Here is a 24,945-nt window from a genome sequence, read left to right as displayed (position 1 = left end):
TTTTCCCAAACGGCAGCTATTCTGTTAGTTTTATCTCCATAGCAACTATTTTAGGTTTTGGTCACCTGGAGGTGTCAAACAGGTCTATACAGTTTTTAAAAGAATCTGCAAAAATAAACTTTTGCATTTCCTTGGCAACAAGGAAACCTCCCCCACAATGATGTTCATTTCATGTGTTATTTATGTTTTCCCCAGCTTGAATTAGCCATTCATGTATTACATTTTTACAATATTCCAGTAAAAACTGTGCCAGCAACACGGGAACGCCACGGTGACACAGTTCAATACCTGCAACTTCTAATTTCAACGTTTTATCCCAAGAAGCTTCCCAATAATGCTCGAGGAGTCGATAGCTTGAAGCAGTATAGATTTGAAGAAGGTGATGTTTTTGGAGAAACAAAAATGGTGACCCCATTTCTGGGGTCAAAGGTCAATGAAACTACGGTTATGGTTGTGGACTTGACCTGTTGTTGGAGCGATTTGAAGATCGCTCAGACAAATGAAAATGCCCACATTTCAATGCCGAAAAATGGCCGCCAAGCTGTGGGTTATGTGGCCATCCCATAAAATATCAGAACATCCGTTGGATGTTGGATGGATTTTCTGTGTTTTAGTTTTGTTAATGGATTGAGAAATATCGTTTTGAGACCCCATGCCTTTTCTTGATGGTTTCTCCCGCTGTGATGTCGTACATTTTCAGGGGGGGGGGTCATTCACTATGTCAAAAATTCCTCACTGGGTACAAAGTATTTACAAATAAGATAAGTTTTTCAGTTTGTGGCGGGGTCAAACTTTCGCTAAAAGCTGCAGTGAGAAAAAAGACTTAGTCCTTTAGTCCATGACAGCTTTGGACAGAATGAGACACAGGAACATCAGTTTTAAGACAGAAAGACACATTTTAGATCATATTTTGACATAAATCAAAATGCAGTATAGGTTTTTAATCTTTCTACGACTTTCATTGACAGTTTACCTTGTGCGCCTGCCGGGATCTCCAGGCCGTCTTTGCAGAGCGTTTGCTTCAGTCTGAGGGGCTGGTGTTCCAGAGAAACGCATTGAGCGCGCTCTGTAACCTTCTGACCCAGGACCTGCAGAAGTACCAGGAGGAAAGGCAACAGCTGACCCGTTTCGCCCAGAGAGTACTCGGGAAACCCCACAGGTACCCAGCTCCTCCCCTAGTTGTGACCATTTTGTTGTGATCGGGGTGAGCGAGAGCAGGAAAGGTGCTGAAGCGTCCCGCCTTGATTCTTCACATTCTTCTCACAGGTCAGGGGGAGAGGAAACCCTCAGACAGAGCGAGGACGGCATGCAGGGGAAGAACGAGACGGTGCAGGAAAACAACATGGTACGTCTGTAAACTGGTTACACTTTCTGATAAGGAGAGAGGGCTGCAGCCCGCAGAGGTGGACGTTTGGTTCTACTGTCAACCTGCAGAGGACAAACCGTCCTCTGATCGGTGTTTTTGGAGTGAAATGATCCAGTGGCCGTCAAGAGGAGGTGCACGGGGTCTGTGGAGGGTTTTGCATCTGGCTGAGCATAAAGGGTGGGGGGGGTTGCGCACTTTGAATGACACATTGGAGGGGTAAAAACCACCCAAATCTATCTGCATTTTTTCTGGTTTTGAGACCACAAAGTTGTGATTTCAGTATAGGAATACCTGGGTAAGACATATTTTCTGATTATTCTAATTATTTTACCCTGATAAAAATGTAACAAAGAACATTTAACCCTTTCGAAACGTCTGTTTTTGCATCGGAAAAACTGTAAATGTTATCAAGTAGAAGTAACTCATTTGTAGCTCAAAATAGTTATGTGAAATGCTGACCTGTTGAAAGATATGTAATGGATTGGAAATAAAAAAGAACTTGTTAACCCTTGTGCTATCTTAGATGACCCCCCCTTCCATTGAGGTGTTCTCCCTACCATGACAAAGGTGGATAAAGGTGGAAAGAGTTCATGTAATCCATGGACACCAGTGAAGATCACAAATCATTGAAGAAAAAAGGGTTCAGAGCACTGTCTAGTGGGTCTAGATGACCCAACTCCCAATGTTAAAGTGCCTGGGATAGCACAAGGGTTACAGGGCCTATATCATGCAAAATCAATGTTTTTGAGCTGTTAGGTGTTTTCTAATGTTTTTTCCTCACAAAAAACAACCCAAGTGGTATTTAGAGTATTTCTCTATAAACCTGCTCTCCAAAGCACCAGCCCCTCCCACTCCACGCAAACGAATGGGTCCTCACATTGTGACATCACAAAGTGAGGACCTAGCGGTGATCGCCTAAACGCTTTTATTTTCAATGAACAATCTGCACATCCAACTTTGTAAAACTTCGCGGGATTTTCCGTGGGTGGAACGCAGACACGCTACCGAGGCCGGGTCTAGGTTGACGTCATGAAATGGGCGGCACCCTCAAGGTGCGAAGGGCGGAGCCTCAGAGGTCGAGTCACCGTGAGGCCATGTCACAAAGCCACCACGTACATTCTGCGCTTATTGCACAAATGAAAATTAGTCGGACGTGAATAAACATGGAAAAAGGGAGAAAAGTTGGTCACAAATGTATCACAAATAAAACACAGTTAAAATCCTGTAAGAAGTATGAATAAAACACGCAAAGAACACGTAAACCGACGTAGAACATGAACCGTGTGTGATTATTGCGATGTTTATATGCAGTTCCTTAGTGATTTGTGAGTCAATTACATATGTTAAACGTGATCTGTGCGCCGTATACGTGATATAAAAGAAACATCAGTTATACGTGCCTCAAAATTCTGTTAGACATACGTGGAACGGTCGTGGAAAGACACAAATTTGCATCTTACAAAAATCACACACATTTGCATGAGATTTTGGTAATAATTGCATATAAACCACGTAAAATACGTGTAAACTGACTAATTCTGAACCAGCCAAAACTTTTGAACAGCTCAAAACTGAATTAATGTAAAGACCTGTCAGCCAAAACGATCAATGGACATCTGCACGCATCGACGAATGACGGACGATAGAAACACGCAGTGGCTGTGTGGCATGGCTTTTACTTCTGGGTAGGAAAATCAACTGTGATAATAACTCATATTACATTAAAAAAAGGGTTCTTAATGTGCCAAAGGTAATATATTATCATTTAAAGATATATGAAAGGCTCAGGAAAACCATAACGTAGGCCCTTACAAATAAATGTCTTAGATGAAGAAAACTTTTGTAGAAAACAGACACATTGACTTGGTAAGAAACTGTGTTTTGAGCATTCAACTGCATCAGGTCAAAGTGGGCCAAACATGTGGTCTCTGACTGGTGTCCGGGGCTAAAGTTCCAAATATTTTTCAATAAACAGACAACTTTTCATACATAAATATGTGTAGCGTGACCCAAATTCAGCAAGCAGCCAAAAATAGGTAAAGGAAGCAGATTATTATTCAGAATATTCCAACTGGATTTGCATCAGAACAAAGCATACATTTAGGGAGCTGCAGTTTATTCAAGTGTTTATTAAGAATTTTTCTAAATGGGGTTAGTGTGAGATGAGACAGAAATGTTATGAGAAAAAGCTAACAGTGACACTAATGTGACTCCCATGCTTTTATGTTAAAGTATGGCAGAATAGCATTAGCACACATTAGCACAAAAGTAAAAGCAGAGACAGCTAATGGTTTGATCAACAGAAAAACACACACACCTTTGTGTGTGTTTGTTTGCTTGTGTGTGTGTCTGACAGACAGAGCCAGATGAGCAGGCAGATGTTTCCTCCATCTTCACTCTGACTGTCTGAGACAGCGTGACAACAGCTGGATCAAAGCCAAACGCACATGCACACACACACACACGACACACACACATGCAGGCCTCCTTCCCTAAAAACATCCCATAATAAATTGACAGAGTTGTGACAAGAAACGATGAGGGAAGAAACCTGGTTTGGAGTCTTATTATAACAGGAAAACCTGTCAAAGTGTCACCACAGTTTAACTGGTGAAGCTTTAACGCAAACAGCAGACAGGCCGGCTGCCAGAGCGCTGCTGCTGCTGCTGCTGCTGCTGCTGCTGCTGCTGCTGCTGCCACCGCCGCTGCACAAATACACAACAGGACCAACTTCTAACCGATCCCACTTTTTCTACTAATAAAAGGCTCTGGAATGCGGCAGTACTCCCCTCTGTCTGCTGCATCATGATGGCCTGACACAGGACAAAACATCTGTCCGATCACAGCTGCCCTTATGGATGGATCCGGCTGTCTGCGGGCAAAATAATGGGCAAAACTCTACGGGACACACAGGTGGTCCACTGGAAATATCAAAGTTGTAGACTACTCGGTGAGCCCGAATAGTGAAAATGTTCATGCATTTTCAATACACTTCAATACACTTCACTTACAGCACACACGACAATGGTACGTTCCATTTTCATGGTGTCCTTTAAAAGGATGAAAGGATTATTTTCAGAGGAATGTCAGTAACACTTTCATCCATTCATTGATCCATCTTATAAACCCGCAGAGTCCCTGTTGGGGTTGCAAGCTTGCCGGAGCCCATGGGAGCTACTGTTGGGCCCTGGACAGGTCTGTCCCAGGGTCATGTCAGTAACACTGAAAACACATAATCTGCTGCTTTTAATGAAGACGTACAGGTTCCCTGTCCTGTAAGAACTGAAGTGCAGCTCAACCTGGATATTTTCCAGGAGTCGATTTAGGGACAGAAGATGCTGCTTTAGTGTGTAAAGAAATGGTGAACAATTGACCTTTTCTGCTGCGAAAATTGTGTTTTTGTTTCAGCTTCTTGGTACTTTTCCTGCAAAAAAATATTAAGTTAAATTCACTCTCTTTTCAGCACAATGTTGGAAATGTGTAAAACATTTGATGGATGGATGTGTGGATGGATGGATAATGATGGATGGATGGATGGATGGATGGATGGATGGATGGATGGATGGATGGATGGATGGATGGATGGATAATGATGGATGGATGGATGGATCGATGGATGGATGGATGGATCGATGGATGGATGGATAATGATGGATGGATTGATGGATGATGGATGGATGATGGATGGATGGATGGATGGATCGATGGGTAGGTGGATGGACAATTGGATGGATGGATGGATGGCTAATGGATGGATGGATGGATGGATGGATGTATGGATGGATGGATGGATGGATGGATAATGGATGGATGGATGGATGGGTGGATGGGTGGATGATCGATGGATGGATGGATGGATGGATGGATGGATGGATGGATGGATAATGGATGGATGGATGGATGGATGGATGGATGGATGGATGGATGGATAATGGATGGATGGATGGGTGGATGGGTGGATGATCGATGGATGGATGGATGGATGGATGGATGGATGGATGGATGGATAATGGATGGATGGATGGATGGATGGATAATGGATGGATGGATGGATGGATGGATGGATCGATGGGTAGGTGGATGGACAATTGGATGGATGGATGGATGGATGGGTGGATGATCGATGGATGGATGGATGGATGGATGGATGGATGGATGGATGGATGGATGGATGGATGGATGGATAATGATGGATGGATTGATGGATGATGGATGGATGATGGATGGATGGATGGATGGATGGATCGATGGGTAGGTGGATGGACAATTGGATGGATGGATGGATGGATGGATAATGGATGGATGGATGGATGGATGGATAATGGATGGATGGATGGGTGGATGGGTGGATGATCGATGGATGGATGGATGGATGAATGGATGGATAATGGATGGATGGATGGATGGATGGATGGATGGATGGATGGATGGATGGATGGATGGATAATGGATGGATGGATGGGTGGATGGGTGGATGATCGATGGATGGATGGATGGATGGATGGATGGATGGATAATGGATGGATGGATGGATGGATAATGGATGGATGGATGGATGGATGGATGGATGGATGGATGGATGGATGGATGGATAATGGATGGATGGATGGGTGGATGGATGGATGGATGGATAATGGATGGGTGGATGGGTGGATGGGTGGATGGATGGATGGATGGATGGATGGATGGATGGATGGATGGATAATGGATGGGTGGATGGGTGGATGATCGATGGATGGATGGATGGATGGATAATGGATGGATGGATGGATGGATGGATGGATGGATGGATAATGGATGGATGGATGGATAATGGATGGATAGATGGATGGATGGATAATGGATGGATGGATGGATGGATGGATGGATGGATGGATGGATGGATGGATGGATAATGGATGGATGGATGGATGGATGGATGGATGGATGGATGGATGGATAATGGATGGATGGATGGATGGATGGATGGATGGATGGATGGATAATGGATGGATAATGGATGGATGGATGGATGGATGGATAATGGATGGATGGATGGGTGGATGGGTGGATGGATGGATGGATGGATGGATAATGGATGGATGGATGGATGGATGGATGGATGGATGGATAATGGATGGGTGGATGGGTGGATGGATGGATGGATGGATGGATAATGGATGGATGGATGGATAATGGATGGATAGATGGATGGATGGATAATGGATGGATGGATGGATGGATAATGGATGGATGGATGGATAATGGATGGATAAAGGATGGATGGATGGATGGATGGATGGATGGATGGATGGATGGATGGATGGATAATGGATGGATAATGGATGGATAGATGGATGGATGGATGGATGGATAATGGATGAATGGATAATGGATGGGTGGATGGGTGGATGATCGATGGATGGATGGATGGATGGATGGATGGATGGATGGATGGATGGATGGATGGATGGATGGATGGATAATGGATGGATGGATGGATGGATAATGGATGGATGGATGGATAATGGATGGATGGATGGGTGGATGGGTGGATGGGTGGATGGATGGATGGATGGATAATGGATGGATGGATGGGTGGATGGGTGGACAGGCTGGCCCCATTTGTTATTCTAAAAAGTGTTGACATTTCTACACTAGATGTGATCCAGCACCACCTGACGTCTGGTTATTGACGGCCCTGAAGCTTTAAAGCGGCCCGTTTCCCTCCTTTGTTTCACCACTGCATTATTGACATGATTCTGCTAATTGCCATCTGCCCTAAAGCTCTTCATGCATTAGCACAGATAGTCAGGGTGTCTGGACGTTACGGTGGAAAACAATGGTTCTCCGCTCTTAGCGTGCGCGGTAAATGTGATCCCGTCAAAGAGGAACAGGCTGTCGTTGTTTGAAACCATCAGAAATGGATTTTAGGAGACAAGTGCAGGACAACGACTATTTTAACCCTGAATTCTGAAAAAAGGTGGCTGTGCACGGGATAATCGGTGGGTCTGAGTGGACCATGGGGGTAGCGTCTTCAATGTGCACTCCCACGCTGCTGCCTGTAATCTCTGACCTCTTCATCAGATTATTGTGCGGCTAGTCTGTCAGAGTGGACTGTTTAATCACTCATGATTAACGGTTAATGGAATAAATGTGGTCGGAGTAACATGGTTTTATCATTTACAGTGGCATCAGATTGTAGGTTTAGGTTCAACAGTTAGGAAAACATTCAGCTGTGGAGCAGGTTTTGGTTGGTGTTGGACCGGGTCAGGTTGGTTTTGTTGCGCGGGCTCGTCTTCGGGTTGTTCAGCTTTAAAGTGACATTTTCTGTTGTACAGCGGCAGTCAAAACTGGAATAAACGTTTTTTTTAGGTTTGAGAAAAATCAAAAAAAGATCAAACTTTCTGTCAACTTTATTGATAAAAAGCCAAAAGAATGAATATGTTTGGGTTAGCAGCTCTTGTTAGTCTTTAACCTTCAGCTAATTCCCCTAAAAAATGCATTCACGTTGTTTTTTTTTGTTTTTTTGTCTATTTTCAATCATTTCACTAAAAAGTTGACTTTTGGTCGCAAAACAAAATCAAAACAACATCAAAGATAAGTATGCCTTATTTTTGGTATTCCACTTTTTGATTTTTTCAAAATAAAACAGCTTTTATATACATTTTATCTTTTTTTTTTTAAATAGAATCATGTATCTTAAATCAGATCATAATAATAATAGTTCATAGCATAGCTGGTTGGGAACATTGAGCAGAAAAAGAAACTGGAAAAAGGAGAACGTGGCAAACCTGGGAAATCATGGGAACAAAAACAAACGGCCCTCAAATAATTTTCAGTTCAGATACATTGACTTCACACAAAGAAAAAAACTTTTCTATGACAAAAATTTTTATCACACCAAATAAATGTCATTCCCATTAATGTCATAGCTAATAAAAAATAAAATTAATTGTTAAATTAAGATGAGAAAAAGACAAACAAAGACCAGAAGAAATGATTACGTTTAGAGAAGTGAAATAATTATTACTAAAAACACCTCTGGTTCCCGCTTGTTTAACCAAAAACAACTAAAATGAGCTTTTAGACATCAAAAATGTTCATAAACTGAAAAATAACCCTAAACTTTAATCAGCATCTCAGTTTCTTCACATTTTTGACCAGCTCTTCTTCTTTCTGGGCTTGTTTGCTTAAACCATAACCTTCACTTCATCCGTCTGTCCGTCAGCTCATTTCGGAAACCCATTGAATTGAATTAGGGTTGCTGGAGCCTATCCTAGATACTGTTGGGTTAAGACGGAATATATCCCAGCCAGCAGGCCCAAGTGGGCCCGTATACAATTTAAAAGTGGGCAGTGAATGTGCCACTGGCCAACCGGACAATGCGCCAGGCGGCCGCCCGGTGGACAGCGTAGCACTCCCACATTTTCTGCCCACTTTGAAATGTTGAGTATAACCGCCAAACCTAAATGTACAATTAATATGTTTACATAGATGGTTTTCTTTTCTACCAAGATATAAAAACCCCAAAATTAAGTTTTCCTGTTGGAATTCTAATCATGTCTAATTGCATGGCTTTTGGGTCTATATATAACATTTTATTTGTTGTTGTCTTTTTTCATTGAGGTTTTACCTGCTAAAGTATTGAAACATCTCAAACAAACCAAGTTAGGGTAAAAAATGTGCTTAACTCTTTTTTTGTGTCTCAGACTTTAGCTAAATTTGTTAGACTTCTGAGGGAAGGGTTGTTTCATACAGCCATAGTAAGCAGAACTGAACAAGAGAACAGCTATTTACTGTACTGCCCCCCCCAAAAAAATGTGCATTGGATGCACCTACCCACCTATGAAAATTTCCACCGGTCCCAGGCGCCAGCCGGTTTGTTTTGCAGCCCACCTGTGCAACAGTCGCTGCTGGTCAGGTGATCCCAGGTTCTGACTGAAGGAACACCTGATCCAAAACCAGCAGCAACCTGGGCAGGGATGCGTGGAAACCAAGAAGACCTCAAGAACCTCAAGAAACAGCCCCTCTTTAGCCGAACCAAACCAAGTGATGCCTCACTGCGGTCATGTGGTTCTCCTGTGTCTGTAAAGAGACAACAAGAAAACGATGGACCTCCAAACGTCTTAGTTTCCTGGAACATCTTTGCTAATGTTGCACATTATGAAGGAAGGCTGTAAATCATCTGTGGGATTGTCAGGTGAGAACGACCAGTTGCATCCCGTTTGTTGCGACCCCCCCTGCAGCGCCTCCTCTCAGTTTCCCTGGAGACGTTCAGCACATGAGGACGTCTATCAGGAGCAGCTGCCGTGCTCCTGTCCCTCCACCCAGACTGTGCTAGCTAAGCTTTCAGGCACAAATAATAACATTAAAATTATCAGCTCCACGCTAATCCCACCATGACCTGTAAACATTTTAATACCACAGTGATTAGCAATGATCCCGCACATCCACCCTCCCTCTCTGCCCTGCTAAGCCTGGGCTCCTGTTCCACCCCAGCGTCAGCTCGCCATCCCACGGGGAGGCAGCCAGGCGAGTCCCTGGATTAAGGCCACTCGGTGCTCTGGACCCTGGAGCCTGAAAAGTTAAACCCCTGGACCTTGGCCACTTCATTTCTCTGAGTGGCATCAGCCCTCTTGGTATGATTGTTAATTAAAGTTGGATTTATTTGAGGGTTTTTTGGCAAAAGCAGAAAAAGTTCTTGCATCCTTGGTTCCTTTTTCTGCTTTCTATCCTGTGAGGTAGATGATTTTTGGATTGTTTTTGTGTTTATCATGTTTACCTGTGTTTCAAAGCTGTGTGAGAAAGTGTCACGGTGTGCTGTGGGGGTGCGTGGGGGATTTTTTTTTCACGCGTGAGCAGATGTTGCAGTTTCTCAAGAGGGATTTAAGCCGGGATAGGAACACACAAACATGTCATTATGAAGGCATTTCATCAGTCAACAGCAACCTCATGCTGCAGGAAATCAGGAATAATATCACCGATGTGTTGCTGCCCGCAAAGAAAATTAGTTTTACTAAAAGAAAAATCCTTTATCCTCTGTATTCATGGTCATGGCTGACAAAGTTTGACTCCGGTTTTTGATTTATTTTGTCATGTCAGCCACGTTTCCAGCTCAGAATCTTGCGTGGCAATATTTTTGGCATCTTTAACTGTGTTCAACTCTTTCAGCAAACTCTGGATTTCTCTGCAAAGTCACCACTTAGTTCTCACCTGAGCAGAAAGGACGGAGAGGCCGAGAAGGCCTGGAGAGCCTCTCTGATGAGACCGATAGTTGGCCTGACCAATAAATCAAACCTGCTGCGAGGCGGCAGCGTCAAAGACCTGATCACCAAGTTCTCTGGTCCAGACACCATCTCATCTCAGCAACAGAGCTTTCCCCTGGGACCTGACAGAGTCCTAAAGGTCGCCTCCATGGACCCTTTCAATTCCCCCAAGTCAACGTCCAGTCCACCCATGGCAAAGAGAGCTGGGCAAGAGGCAAACCCTGTTCCCAGCATCGTCGTGACTCCATTTAAAGAAACCACTCAGAATGGGCTTGAACTGACGGAGAAAGCCACTAAGGCTAGTCAGGTTGCTGCAAGAATCAAGTGTCCTGTTGAGGGTGTCACCCCAAACTCTGCTCTAGAACCAAGAAGCAAAGCAGAAGCGCCAGACTCTGGTAGAGATTCACTGGCTGACTCTGGCGTGGGATCGGTAAGACATGGAGAACAGAGCAAATCCACAGCCCCGCCATGACTGACAGCCTTGCATGAATGAAAAGCCTTCGCACTCTTTCTGCTTGGAGATGTTGCATCAACTTGGCACCAAGAGTTTGTTCAACATTTCCATGCATGATGTTTCACTAAACACGCTTGCTGACATGAAAGCATGAAACCAAAGCACAGCATTGAAGCGCGCACCGCCGAATGAAACTAATCAAAAGCCTCACGCTCACTGACAGATCTAACAAATGCAGAACTCTGATTCTCTGTGTGTGATGTTTGTTGCCATTTTTGTAAGATGGTTGTGTTGTGATGTCGAGTGATTTGATCTTTCAGGTAAAATAATTCACAAATATTTAGTCTCTAAGAATTAGGGAGTTAATCGATTTCTGCCACTTTTTTAGGATGTCAATAGATTACAAAGCCTGCAATCATCAAAAAACACAACTAGATGTCCTCAAACGCAAATATTATCCTTAGCTTGTGTTTGAGAAAGATGAGTACAGTTGGACACTGGAGGATGTTTGGTTTTCATGAACTCCTTGTGTTGTGTTACATGAAATCCATTGAATCCATCTTTAGGGAAGCAGTGGCTTCCTCCTCAGCAAAAAAAATGTTTATGCCTCTACAGTGAATATAGATTACCACGTTTTACGTCATTTTTCAGTTAGTTTAGAATTTTGGTTGTCAGTTTGTTCCTCAGCTTGTCTGATAAACGTCTATAAGAGCAGCAACACACTCTGCTCAGTCCATCCTTCATCCATCCATGTTCGCTGTGTGTGCAGGTCTAATTCTGAGCTTTGGCCAGATTGCTAAGGTTGTCCTTCTTCGTCCTCCAGGAGCCAGAGTTGGATCAGAACAGATACCCAGACAGCCCGTCAGAGGAGGGCCTCTCCACACCCCGAGCCGCGTCGAGCAGCGAAAGCCCAAAGTTTCACACGTACACGAACAACGAACCGGGAATCAATGGGGTAAGCGGCAGGGATGAGGATGGAGGCCGCGGGTCAGTCGGGGAGAAAAGCCCCAGGCTGGCCAGATGGGAAACCACCCGGCTGGGGTTGAACCACTACCGCGGGTCCCTGGAGTCCCTGGCCTCACGGGACTGGGACACAGGTCCTGACAGGGTGGGTGAGGCCGACCATGTGCTCTTTTTGTCTGTGAAACTCAGCTCCAGACGATTAAGGCTGATTTTTAGAAGAAGTTAATCCCACTTGATTAGTGGAAAGTCCAAATCTATACCAGTTCTTAAACAGTGCCATATGCCGGTACAAATCTGGAACAGCACTTTTTGAACCTAAGGGCTTTAATTGACTCCGAGTCTAAAGGTGCACATTTTTCCAAAGCACAACTCAAGCTGTGTTGTAGATTAAATGACCAGAAATTTGCTGGTGATGCTTTCAAATCACAATCAAAGCAAAATGACTGCTGCCTCCCATCTGTCAAATTCATCAGTGATTTTCTTTCCTGTAATTCAGTTTTATGAGAAATCACTTCATGTTTCAATCATTTTTTTTTACTGGCTCATGCAACACAACATACAATAGCACACTAAATAATGGTGAACCCCTTTCTGCCTTCACACACCCCGTCTTCTTTGCTACAGCGATCCAAGTATTTTACAAGCTCGGTTACATCAGTGTTCCTCTTTTCAGTTTTTCAGCACCACCTTCAGGACAAAACGCAGCTGGAAGGTTTCCCTTTTGCTTTTCTAGTCATCCAATTGTTATCACAGCTTTTAATCAATGCAGAAATGTCAAGTGTCAGTCTTTTCTGCTGTTTTTACACATATATGCAAATTTAGAAAAACCTGAGATTGTCACTGACCAGAAAATGTCAACAGCATTTCAAGTCACAATCACGTCAGCACATCTGTTGTAAATCAATGACCGGGGGTGTAACGATTCATTTTCACGATTCCATTTGTATCAGAATTAGTGGTTGACAATACGATTCATTGTAGATTTTGGTTCATGTAGAATGATCTGATCCTCTGACCTAAAGTGGATCCAGATCATCTTCATCCAAACTTCCAGACAGAAATTCCTGCTACTGAACAGTTTTCCAGATTCTTGGATTTCTTCCAGATCATCAAGTTAATGAAATCTGTGTCCAAACCAACAAGTAAACTAGAATGAATGTCAAATCCATTCACATGTTAGTTTCCTAAAGTTCTCCACTGTTGTTTTTCCACATCCAAAGAATCCAAAGGGAACATTCTTAGAACATTCTAGACACTGGATGGTCACATGACTTTATTCAAAGGCTGTCCACACATTGGACTGGAATGATGGACGGATCCGTGTTGATGACATCACATGTGTTGTCTGCTGGGATTGGTTGGCTTTACCTTACAGTCAAATAAACCTACAGTGTCTCAATCCAGATGATATTTTCTAAGATCAGTAAAATAGTTTTATTTCATTTTGAAACATATGATGGTTTAGGTCGATACGGTTAGATTCAATTAACAACTTGCCTCAGACAGAATGACTTATGGATCGCATAGAAATCGATTCACCGGTTAAATCGATTAATCGCTACACCCCTATCATCGACACACCTGTGATTATGATTCACAACAATAATAATTTCACCCTGTTGAAGGAAGAAACTTCCTATTTAAGGTCCAGACTGTGAATTATTTGAAAACCACAAGCTTATAAAAGAAAGAATAAGCAGACATTTTATGTATTTCCAAGCGTTGAAAGTCAGAAGCCTTCCTTCAGGGTGTGTCTTGTTCTGTAAGTGTATTCATTTGTATGTCAAGGGAAAATCTGCCTGGATTTGCTTGCTTTGTTGTGTGATAAAGACATGGGGATGTGTTTGTATTCCAGGTGGGCTTCACCGACAGCCCGTCCAGGGTATTTAACAGCCCTTACACCTCAGCCACTTCTCTGGAGTACAACCCCTCATACAGGGTGTCAGAGTTCAAGGTCTGTCCTGCCAAAGCCTCTGGCTTCATTTCTGATCACAAAACAGTTTTGAAAGGCATTTCATTTGTTTGCGTCGGTAACACTTTATGTTAAGATTCCTTAACAAGCTTTTTTTAACTTATTATTGCTAAATGTCTCACTTACACCCTATAAACCCATTAATAATGCTTGTTAACGAGTTAACAATGCTTTTCAACTTGTTAATATAAAGTGTTACCTTTGCTTCTTGTTATTTGATGCAGAAAAGCCTGATGTGTTTTAAGAAGCAGAAAATGTTATAAATAATAAAAAAAACACACACATGTAGAAGGTAGAGACGTTGTAGACTTTGCTTTACCGGAGCTTTGTTTGGCCTGCGTCTCCACTTCCAGGGTAGGCTGTCTCCCTCCACCTCGGAGCTGAACTTGTACAGCTTTAACAGTCGCAGCACCAGCCCAGTGGGCACCCCCACCTTTGCCTCCTCTCGTCCCCGCTTCTCCGCCTACGACACACTCATGAGGAGGAGGGCCGAAGCCAACAGCCCTGTGGGTTTACAGCCACGCACACATTGCAAACAGTCGTTCATCATTTCGAACTGCGTTTTAAATGTCTCTTTGCCTTCAGGTGGCCTCCACCCATTACAGCATGCGCTCTGCTACACTGGGGGCCCCCAACAAAAGAGACTATATAGAAGAGCTGACCAAAGAGCTGGACACATGCCAGAAGGTAAGCTTTAACAAAGTAACACTGCTGTGCCTTTGCCATCTAACCCTGACAAACATTCAGCTCCATTCTAAGCTGCATTCACTGACTGTGCGGATCCTGTGCTGTGTTGAAGTGTTGATCTGACCAACCAAACAATCCCGCATCATAACACTGCCACCCCAGGCAGTAGGTCCTTCAGTGTGTCAGATGGGAGCGTCATCTCGGGACGCACCATTCTGCAACTGACAGGAGCTGCTTGAGTCACTAATTATAATCAGTTATCTGCTCAGTTAGATTTCTTTCTCCTTTTTTTCCCACTGTCACGCCCCAAATAAGAGGATATCATAACAATCCTTACTAGTTTAGGATGGTGTGCTGTTTTTTTTTTACCTTTTGCGTGCCTTGAGACGACGAGTTGATGCTTTATACAAACTGAAACCGAATAAACAGGAGTCATCCTCCATTCAGTCCTCTACTCTCTGCAGCAGGACGTTGTCTCTGAGTTCATCTCCTCCAGAGTCAGAAAATATTTACTTCCCTCAATCATCAGCCTGTTTCACTGCACCTTCAAGTGGGTGTTGCATTATGGGTGTTAATGCGTCTGGTTGGAAAAAATCAGCATATTTTTGTTTATGTGTTTATTTTTATGGTAAAAGTGTCTCTCTGTCTGTCAAGTGTTGCCGCTTGTTTTAGGACAAAGAGCATCTTTCACCTGCGTGCGTATTTTTCTGTTTTTGTGCAGCGTAATCAGTTCCTGGAGGCAGAAAGTGTGCAGATGGAGAAGGAGAGGAGCCAGATCAGGTCAGACATGATGTTTTACTCATCAAGCCTGTCAGTTGGTTCAGTAGGCTTGATGAACAGTTTCTCCTTAAAGGCTTGACATCCGTAACCTGCTGGTGAGCAAAGAGGACCTCCACAGGACCAACACCCAGCTGACCAATGAGCTGAAGAGGCTGAGAGAGCAAATGGTAGAGATGGAGAGGGAGAAGCAGGCTGTGGTGGAGGAGTGCAGATCAATGGAGGTGCGTCTTCACGAATGGACAGAACATTTTTGGCCTCCTGCAGTGTTCGGTGCTGCACTGACTCTTGCTTGTTGCTGCGCAGTTTGAGGTGAAGCAAGCCAGGGAGATGATGGTGGAGGCCAACACCCAGGAGTACGCCTTCAACTACCTGCAGCAGTCGCTCCAAAACAAGATCCAGGATGCTGAGGTACGATGAGGCTCAGCTGAGCCCACCTCTGTCACCAGAGACGCTTAATCACACAAAATATGCACCTTCAAAACTCAAACCGTTGAGTGTGACCCAAAGTGGAACAGAGGTCGATTATGGAGAACGAACAAATCCTAGATGTCGTAATAGTGTATAAAGGTGTAGATTCTTCTTGTTATTAAATGTTATTACTTTTGCATTTTTGCACATTTTAAACACCCTTTCCTTCTTTTTGCACATTGCTGTTGTTCTTTTTGTTTCTCTATTTTGCACTGGACTGCTGTAACAATTGAATTTCCCCAACGTGGGATCTATAAAGAATATCTCTATCTCATCTCTAGATGCAGTTACAGAAAAGAGGTTCTCTCTTTGTCCACTTCTGAGGTGTCTTCATCTCTTCTGCACAACAAAAACTTTAGCCATTTGTGCATAAAGTGTGAATATCTGCATTCCAGATGTACTAAGTTTAACTTGAAACAGCGCCTGCACTCCTGCCTCTTCCACTACTTAGAAACAAGTCAAGAATTCTTACCGTACTGACAGATTCTCATTAAATAATCAGATAAAAATATTTCAATAGGGTAAGAGCAGTGGTTTTACCAAGAAATCTTATCTTAAGAAAAAAATTCTAGTCACTAGACATGTTTTCTCAAACTAAGATTTTTTTTGCTGCTGGAAATTTTTCTTGATGAGATTATTTTTCTTGCAAGAAAGAAAATAAGACAGTTATTCTTAAAATAAGAGTCGTTTTATTCTTTTACAATTCAGTTTTGGGTGTGCGTTTGAAAAGTCAATGTAATTCTTTGTTTGAATTGTTAATACTCCCTCCGTTTTGGACTTTTGTGTTTTTAGGAAGTCGTATATCTTTAGGAAGGACAGGGTTGGTGCAAAGTTTCTTCTGCTTGGAGGGGAAACCCGAACCGCAACACCTTAAAAAGCCCTTAACACGAGTGTCAAACCTACATGCATATTTACCTAGCAGTATTTAGATTATTTGATACCATAAAGTGTTTATTTTGGAAACTTTTTAGCAACAATCAAAAAATGTACTGAAATTCAAATCACTTCAGGTCAGACTTTCTGCAAAATGAATATTTAGCATCACAACATCAGTTTTTCCCATTGAGTCACTTTTTTGCTTTGCTTTTTTCTTTATGACACTAAAGCAAGCAAATGCTTTGCTGAAAGAGACAATAAGGATCGAGTTTTTACTTTCTGCTTGGGAAACGTTGAGAAACTGCGTTGTTCGGCAAACTATTTTTGGAATTTTAATGGGTCAATAATAAAATCCAAATAATTCTTTAAAAAGAAATTCAAGCCCAGTTAGATGATGCTGTGTATCACCTGTGTGTCAAACCAAAGACACTATGCCAAAAAATGAGTTTAAAGTCATTATAAAAAATGTTCCACTGGTCAGGTTTGAAGACAGGAATCAGAGGACGGAATATCAGTATTTAAATGATACAAGCTGATGTAATAAATGATAAATAGTTTATACTTGTACATTGCTTTTCTACTTTGCTTTAAGGCCCCATTCACCGTACAGTCACGACCCCATTCACACACATTCCCACTCTGATGGCGGCTTCACTGCCATACGTCCACGATCTATACCTACCAGGAGCAAGCTGGGGTAAAGTGTCTTGCCAAAGGACACTCCAACACATGGGCGCAAGGCAGGAATCAAACCTGTGATAGTCTTCTCAGAGGTTGACCGCTCTACCTCTGGTTCACAGCCGCTTTAAAATAGAGGGCATATGATTCAGGATCATTTGATGAATAAAAGTCTGCCTAACATTGTTTACAGCACACACTGACATCAGGGCCGTGTGTGCCCTAATGTCACAAGATGAACACAGCAGTGTCGCTCTGTGTGATGAAGCGCGGCTCAGATGTTTGTTGGTGTTCAGGAGAACCTGGAGAAGCAGACGCAGCGCGCTCAGGACCTGTCTGACAAACTGTGGCTGGCAGAGAGACAGTTGGAGGAGCTGGAGATGGAGAAAGGCACCAAAGACAAGAAGACGTCAGAACTCAACGCCACTATTCTCAGACTAGAGACGGAGGTACAGGCGTGAGCAAACACCAACACAAGGCCCTCTTTTCCATATCTGCATATTTGCTGTTATGCACCACTGATTCTTTTTATTTTGTGTTTCTGCAGCTGGGTGATGCCCTGCAGAACTTAACACAGGTCTCCACAGAGCTGAGCCTGCAGCAGAAGCTGCGTGACGATGCTCACCTGAGGGTGGAGGAGTTGGAGGAGACTCTGCTGGATAAGGACCAAGAACTACAGAGACTGCAATCTCTTGTCAGCAAGCTGCAAGGAGAGGTGATCAAGCTGTTCATCTCCACTGTGGATGCAACGTCACAGAGCAGAGCTCGCCTGTTTGTTAGTGCTTCATGACTGTGTGTCTGCGTTCAGGTCTCTGGGAAGCTGATTGATAAGGAGAGGACGCTGGAGGAGGAGATTCAGCTGAGAGAAAGGCTGCAGCTGATGTGCAAACAGGCTGAGAGGACGGTGGAAGACCTCACGATGGAGCTGCAGAGCACAAACCAGGCCAAAGAGGACCTGGCAAAGCAGCTCAAACAGACTCAGGTACTGCTCGCACTGCTTTAGACCGACCGAAGACACAATTGGAAATTTGCCTCTTAGAAGTTTCTTGGACTTTAGAGGCTTTTGACTCCAGAAGAATTCTCAATAGATACATTTATGTTGGACAAATGACACCAGGTTTGCCGTCTACACCTTTTCTAAATGAATTCGGTTTTTTGTGCATTTTATGCGTTAAACTTTTCCTTTTCGTGTACTTCCATTTAAAATAATTGGTTGCATACTGTGTGCTTTATACTGTACCTGTTCCCATCATTCATCATAGAAACACTTTAACTTTGAGACACAGAATGAAAAAGGAAAACCAGGAAATAATAAGTATTTGAACCCTTGTCTATCAGCTAGAATTTTGACCCTCAAAGACCTGTTAGTCCACCTTGAAGTAGTCCACCCCCCCTCCACTTATTATCCTAAACTAGAAGCGCCTTTTTTGGTGGTTAGCTAGATAAAGACACCTGTCCACCCCATACAATTGGTAAGACTCAAACTACTAGCATGACCAAGACCAAAGAGCTGTCCAAAGACACCAGAGACAACATTGTGGACCTCCACATGGCTGGAAAGGGCTACGGGGCAATTACCAAGCAGCTTGGTGCAAAAAGATCCACTGTTGAAGCAATTCTTAGAAAATGAAGAAGCTAAACATTACTGTCAATCTCATTGGGACTGGGACATGATCTCACCTGGTGGGGTCTCAGTGATCCTAAGAAAGTTGAGGACTTAGCCCGGAACTACAAAGGAGTAGCAGGTCAGTGACCTGAAAAGGGCTTGGACCACAGGTCACTGTCATGGTTTGAAATTATGCATGGCATGGAAGGTTCCCATGCCTAAACCAGTACATGGCCAGGCCCGTCTAAAGTTTGCCAATGATTTGGATGATCCAGAGGATCATGGGAGAAAGTCATGTGGTCAGATGAGATCAAAATTGAACTTTTTGTTCTTCCATTCGCCGAACAATGATGAATACCAACCCAAGAACACCATCCCTACTGTGAAGCATGGGGGGGCTGCATCATAATATGGGGGTGTTTTCCTGGACATGGGACAGGACGACTGCACTGTGTACTACGAAGAGGATGGCTGGGGCCATTGCCAGGTTTTGGTGAACAAGCTCCTTCCCTCAGTTATGGCATTGACGATGGGTCATGACTGGGTCTTCCAATGATCCAAAGCACACAGCCAGGAGAACCAAGGAGTGGCTCCGTAAGAAGCATGTTGAGGTTCTGGAGTGGCCTAGCCACTCTCCAGACATCAACCCAATAGAAAATCTGGGGAGGGAGCTCAAACTCTGTGTTTCTCAGCGACAGCCCAGAAACCTGACCGATTTAGAGACCTCTACCAACCAGGGTTACATTATAAAGTACTGAGATGTACTTTTGTTAAAGTGGTACAGAGTTCAGTGTTTCTATGATGAATATTAAAGACCAAACTGGGACAACTTTCAGAATCAAAGACCTACAAATATGGCTTTGCCCCGCTACAAATTGATTGGACTGAATTCAGCCAAAGTTATTTATAAGATGCTTGGAAATTTGTACTAATTCTAATATACCTTATATAACATACAAACTCATGGGAGAAGGGTGTTTGCCCTGCATTTACCACAGTTATAGAGGATTAAAGATAACACATAATTGTCGTTTTAATTTTGTGGATATTCCATGCTGACGCTCAACTGCAGCCCCACGACACAGAGCATCTACAGAGCGTCTTTGTTCACCTGACCCTTGATTTGAACAGAGATGTCCACTTGATTTATTCAGTCATGCAAACCATCAGGATTTGAGGCTAATGGGGTATTAATTATGCTAATCCTTTTTAGCAATCACCATGCTAATTCCATAATCCCACATATCCATAATGTTGCCATTTCTGAGGAAACTTAATCTGTCAATATCCTGAACCTGCAGCCGTTGACACCAAAGTGACCTCAAACCAGAAATCCTCATGTTTGCTTTTTGTTTCTGTTAAAAACTTAGGAAAAGATGCTTGACCTGGAGAGTGACCTGGAGGAGCTGCAGGAGAGCGAGCATAGGTGGGCTGCCAAACACAAGAGGACCATCGAGCAGGTGAATTCCCTCAAAACAAGAAGTGCCGCTAATGCAGACCTGGTTCTGGTTACTGATTCTTCTTTGTGTTTGGCCTCAGACTGAGCTGCTACAACAGAAGCTGATTCAGCAGAAAGAGCTGAATGAGGAGCTGGAGGCTGAGAAAGCCTCCATGGAGAGACAGGTAATGTCCACTTTTCCACCAACAAAGAAGAAACAAATCAGTCTGTTCTGTGTGGACGGACTAAAACTGCATCTCAAATTCATGGACCCCGTCTCATCTCTGCACCCCGTCACAGCCACAGACCTTTTCTTTCACGTCACACTGTGTTTTGCATGAGTGTTTTTTGTGTCTTTGTAGCTGCGTGAGCTGCGGCTGGAGGTGGAAGACCTGCATAGCTCCAAAGTGCAGGAAGACGTCATTTCTAAAGCAGAAATCAGAGCCAAGGAGCTGGAGAACGCTCTGAGGGTGGAGGAGAGGTGAGTCAGCACAAACTCCACCTGAAAGGTTTCTGCCGTTGTCATGGAGACATTAGTTGAAAAACATCTCTAAAGATGAGAGGTGTAACGATTCGTTTTAACCAGAATTCAATTCATACCAAAATGTGTGGTTGACGATAAGATTCATTGTCGATTTTGGTTCATTTTGAACGATCCAATTCTCTGACCTAAACTTAAGCCAGATCATATTTATCCCAAACTTCCACCACTGTGACTCAGACAGAAATTCCTGCTACTGAACACTGACTTTTTCCAGATTCCTTCAAGATAATTCTAGTTTACTTGTTTGTCCAAACCAACAAGTAAACTAGAATGAATGTCAAATCCATTCACATGTTAGTTTCCTAAAGTTCACCACTGTTGTTTTTCCACATCCAAAGAATCCAAAGACACTGGACACTAGACACTGGATGGTCACATGACTTTATTCAAAGTCTGTCCACACATTGGACTGGAGTGACGGACTGATCTGTGTTGATGACATCACATGTGTTGTCCACTGTGATTGGTCGTTTTTACCTTATAGTCAAATAAACCTAATGTGTCTCAATCCAGATGGTATTTTCCAAGATCGATTATAATTGAATTGTTTCATTTTGAAATAATTTTATGACAATATAAGTTGATTCGACTCAATTAACAACTTGCCTCAGTTAGATTGATCTGGTTGGACTTAAGGCATATCAATAGATTCATCAATTAATTGTTACACCCCTGCTAACGATGGATAGCTTTTAATTAAGCAAACTCATTTATTACACATGATTCCCTATTTGATGTTTATCCAGTGAAAGCAGAGCATCCACAGTTATGATTGCATAGAATCTCAGTCTCTGTTTTTGAACAGTTTTTTCATTTGATCTGTTGGATCGGTTAATGTGACTGATGTGCACGTGTTCTGGGCAGGAGCAAAGCTTCCCTGTCAAACACCATCAATAAACTGGAGAGGAGGATCAGTGAGCTGACCGATCAGATGGACGAGGAGACCAGGATAGCTAATGAACAGAAAGAACTGGTAAATGAAGATCAGCAGAACAAATGCAGTGGGAGCTGTTCATGTTTCCTCCACTAGAGGGCAGTAGAGGAATGCAAACAGTGCTGTTTGTCTTCACAGTTTAGTCATAGTACTTGTAAAAGGCATCAGACTGTTACTGACTTTAGTTAAACGTTATAGAAAGTAAACATTGATACCAGATCCTTTCATTTTGATGGCTTCACTGCAATGGTTGTACTCACTCCTGCAGATGACCCAGAGAATTCGTTCCCTCAAGCGGCAGCTGAATGAGGTTGAAGAGGAGGCAAGCAGGAAGGAGGCGCAGTACCGCCACATCCAAAGGGAGCTGGCTGAACAGCGAGAGAACACCAGCCGCCTGGAGAGACAACTGCTCGAGCAACACCTGCAGAACAAGTACTTAATAAAACAACAATAACACTAAACTACCACCTCGTTCAGGTTTCTTTTTTTTTGTCTCATATATCCCTTCGACAGGGATTAAGGATCACAATTAAGATCAACCAGTTTTAGACATTTTCCTTTAATTCTCACGTAGCTTCTCCTCATTTTAAGGCATGCTTCATGTGTTTCAGACGTAAAGAGAACCTGACCATCCGCCAGACTCTGGACAACCTGAGGTTAGACCTGGATGATGAAGATGAAGAGGAGAATGTACCAGAAACAAACAATGTCACCAAAGTCTAAAAAACCATCCCACGCTGTAATTCTAGCTTCAGTTCTGCCTCCAGCAGCTTTTCAAAGTGAAGCAGTTATATTGTGAGGTCGATCTTATCCCTGATAAAAGAGGGCCGCCACATCTATGCAATATCACACGACAAAAAGACAATAACACTGTTGAACGCACTAGGATTCTCCATTAGGTGAGTTTTTTGTTCTGAAGCCACAAGTGTTAAGACAAACAAAATACCAAGTTAAAACTAAGTTATGAAGACATGATGGAATTAAAAAAACTTCTTTTTTTGAGTTGATGGAAATACAGCTGCTTGATTAAGGAAAAACAAAGTCTTAAAAAAAAAACACATTGTTTTCTTTAATTAAAAATTAATTCCAGAAAATGATCATCTCTGTGAAAATGTCACACTAAAAAGTGTAACAGTACGTTTGTGATGGAGTCTCTCAAAAGTGCAGTTTTCAATCCAAACACTTGTTGGTAGGAAGCTTTATTTATACAAAACACTTTTTGTCCCAACTTGTGTGTCTCCTGTTTGTTTAAAACTACTGCACAGTCAAGCTTTTAACGGTTGCTTGCAGGACGCAACTTTTATTTTTAGGATTGGCTCGTGTAACAGAAGTGTGGTTAAGCTGTATTGTCATGTATTTAACGGGTTTTGCTGCTGTTTGAAACTACTGTTTTATGTCGTTCAAATTGTTATTATAGGCAAAAAGAAAAAAAAGAAAATCTTTAGTGATGGTAGAACGTGTAAAACAGGGACAGGGTTGTTGTTTTGTTTTATTTTGAAAAAGGACATCCACCCAGGACATTTCCAGCATGTTTGATGCTTGAAGTCAAAGGAAAGAAAAGGGAAATGCTGTTGTGCGTAGTGTGAGGGTCTCAAATAAGCCACTTCTATTTGCTAGAAATGTGACTTTTCATTCATACTTACTAACTGTACCATTTTCTTTTCCTGTTGAGAGATGAAAATGCTTTTGTTTGAGAAGACATTGGTTTCTTTGTTTTAATTTTAATGGTAAAAGTAAACATGTACATTTAGATAAAAAAAGGATGAGGGGGGACTTTTACTTTTCTTGCCCTGATTAAAGTGCTTCACTCTCAATAATGTGTAAAAACCCTTTACATGTTATTTTACACAAAGGATGGAGTGACAGAAGTGCCAAACTAGGAAGAAACACTTGTAAATGTGCAAAAGTGGAATGTCAAAAAGTTTTCTTGTCAGAATAAATGTTCTTTTCTTTTATAAACAGATAGTTTCTCCATTTGCTTTGCCACACTGATTTTCATTATGTTCCTTTTTAACTTAACTTTGAATTTTCCATTTGGTAAAAATGAAGCTTTACCCATTAACTATATGAACTACTTTTTTTAATAATATAATAATATAACAATATATATAATCTCTCTCTCTCTCTCTCTCTCTCTCTCTCTCTCTCGAGATAGAGAGAGAATAATATATATATTATTATGGAGATTATATATATATATATATATATATATATATATATATATATATATATATATATATATATATATATATATATATATATATATATATATATAATTCTTTTTTACATTGGTTTTTCGGATCATCAAGTTCTGTTAAATATATCATATAGATGAACAGTGATATTTGAGAAGTGGATGAAGTTTATTGGATTTAAAGAAACTGTGCAATAATTACTTAAAAATAGGCAGGTGATTAAATTTGGGCACCCCTGTTTTATTGATTTGACTACCTTTAGCAATAATTGCTGGAACACTAAAATTTGTTCTATAAGCTCATTGATCCTTGACCTATATACACATGTGAAGCCAATCATGAGAAGAGGTATTTAAGGTGGCCAAGAGCAAGTTTTTCTCCTCTTTGCATCTTCTCTGTAGAATGTCAACATGGGAATCTCAAAACAGCTGTCAGATGACCTGAAAACAAAGATTGTTCAACATCATAGTTTAGGTGAAGGATACAAAAAGCTTGCTAAGAGACTTCAATTCAATTCAATTTTATTTGTATAGCCCAAATTCACAACAACAGTCGTCTCAATGGGCTTTCGTATAGGTAATTGAAAAAGTTAAACATTAACTCAAAAGGATCATGAATACATAGAATTCAATAGGAAAATACTAAAATAAACTAACAAACTGACTAAACTAATCTGGACATCTCTGCCCTTAGACCCCCCTTCGCGGTAAGGAAAAACTCCTAAAAAAAACGGATT

The 24,945-nt window shown here is 42.2% G+C and overlaps 1 protein-coding gene across 7 annotated transcripts in view; it reads left to right on the top strand.

Moving 5' to 3' along the window:
- Window positions 1-23,973, top strand: part of LOC101161662 (uncharacterized) — a 55,383-nt gene extending 31,410 nt beyond the window's left edge. For 4 of the 7 annotated variants that reach the window (XM_078955581.1, XM_078955582.1, XM_078955580.1 and 1 more), the window contains 19 exons: window positions 969-1,159; window positions 1,267-1,345; window positions 10,520-11,044; window positions 11,892-12,176; window positions 13,887-13,985; window positions 14,357-14,509; window positions 14,589-14,690; window positions 15,412-15,470; window positions 15,544-15,691; window positions 15,774-15,878; window positions 17,789-17,941; window positions 18,040-18,207; window positions 18,301-18,474; window positions 20,469-20,558; window positions 20,638-20,721; window positions 20,899-21,017; window positions 21,945-22,053; window positions 22,283-22,446; window positions 22,626-23,973. In XM_078955581.1, coding sequence (XP_078811707.1) covers window positions 1,307-1,345; window positions 10,520-11,044; window positions 11,892-12,176; window positions 13,887-13,985; window positions 14,357-14,509; window positions 14,589-14,690; window positions 15,412-15,470; window positions 15,544-15,691; window positions 15,774-15,878; window positions 17,789-17,941; window positions 18,040-18,207; window positions 18,301-18,474; window positions 20,469-20,558; window positions 20,638-20,721; window positions 20,899-21,017; window positions 21,945-22,053; window positions 22,283-22,446; window positions 22,626-22,737 — 2,688 coding nt within the window. In that variant the 5' untranslated portion in view covers window positions 969-1,159; window positions 1,267-1,306 and the 3' untranslated portion in view covers window positions 22,738-23,973. The remainder of the gene's footprint in view (window positions 1-968; window positions 1,160-1,266; window positions 1,346-10,519; window positions 11,045-11,891; window positions 12,177-13,886; window positions 13,986-14,356; window positions 14,510-14,588; window positions 14,691-15,411; window positions 15,471-15,543; window positions 15,692-15,773; window positions 15,879-17,788; window positions 17,942-18,039; window positions 18,208-18,300; window positions 18,475-20,468; window positions 20,559-20,637; window positions 20,722-20,898; window positions 21,018-21,944; window positions 22,054-22,282; window positions 22,447-22,625) is intronic. The other 3 variants (XM_020707919.3, XM_020707921.3, XM_020707920.3) reach the window with 3 other exon arrangements.
- The last annotated feature ends 972 nt before the right edge of the window (window positions 23,974-24,945 follow it).

The sequence above is a fragment of the Oryzias latipes genome, chromosome 12, assembly GCF_053564925.1.
Source record: "Oryzias latipes strain Hd-rR chromosome 12, Olatipes_Hd-rR_3.1".
NCBI lineage: Eukaryota > Metazoa > Chordata > Actinopteri > Beloniformes > Adrianichthyidae > Oryzias > Oryzias latipes.
Note: the sequence above shows the minus strand (reverse complement) of the source record. Positions and strands in the feature narration are given on the sequence as shown.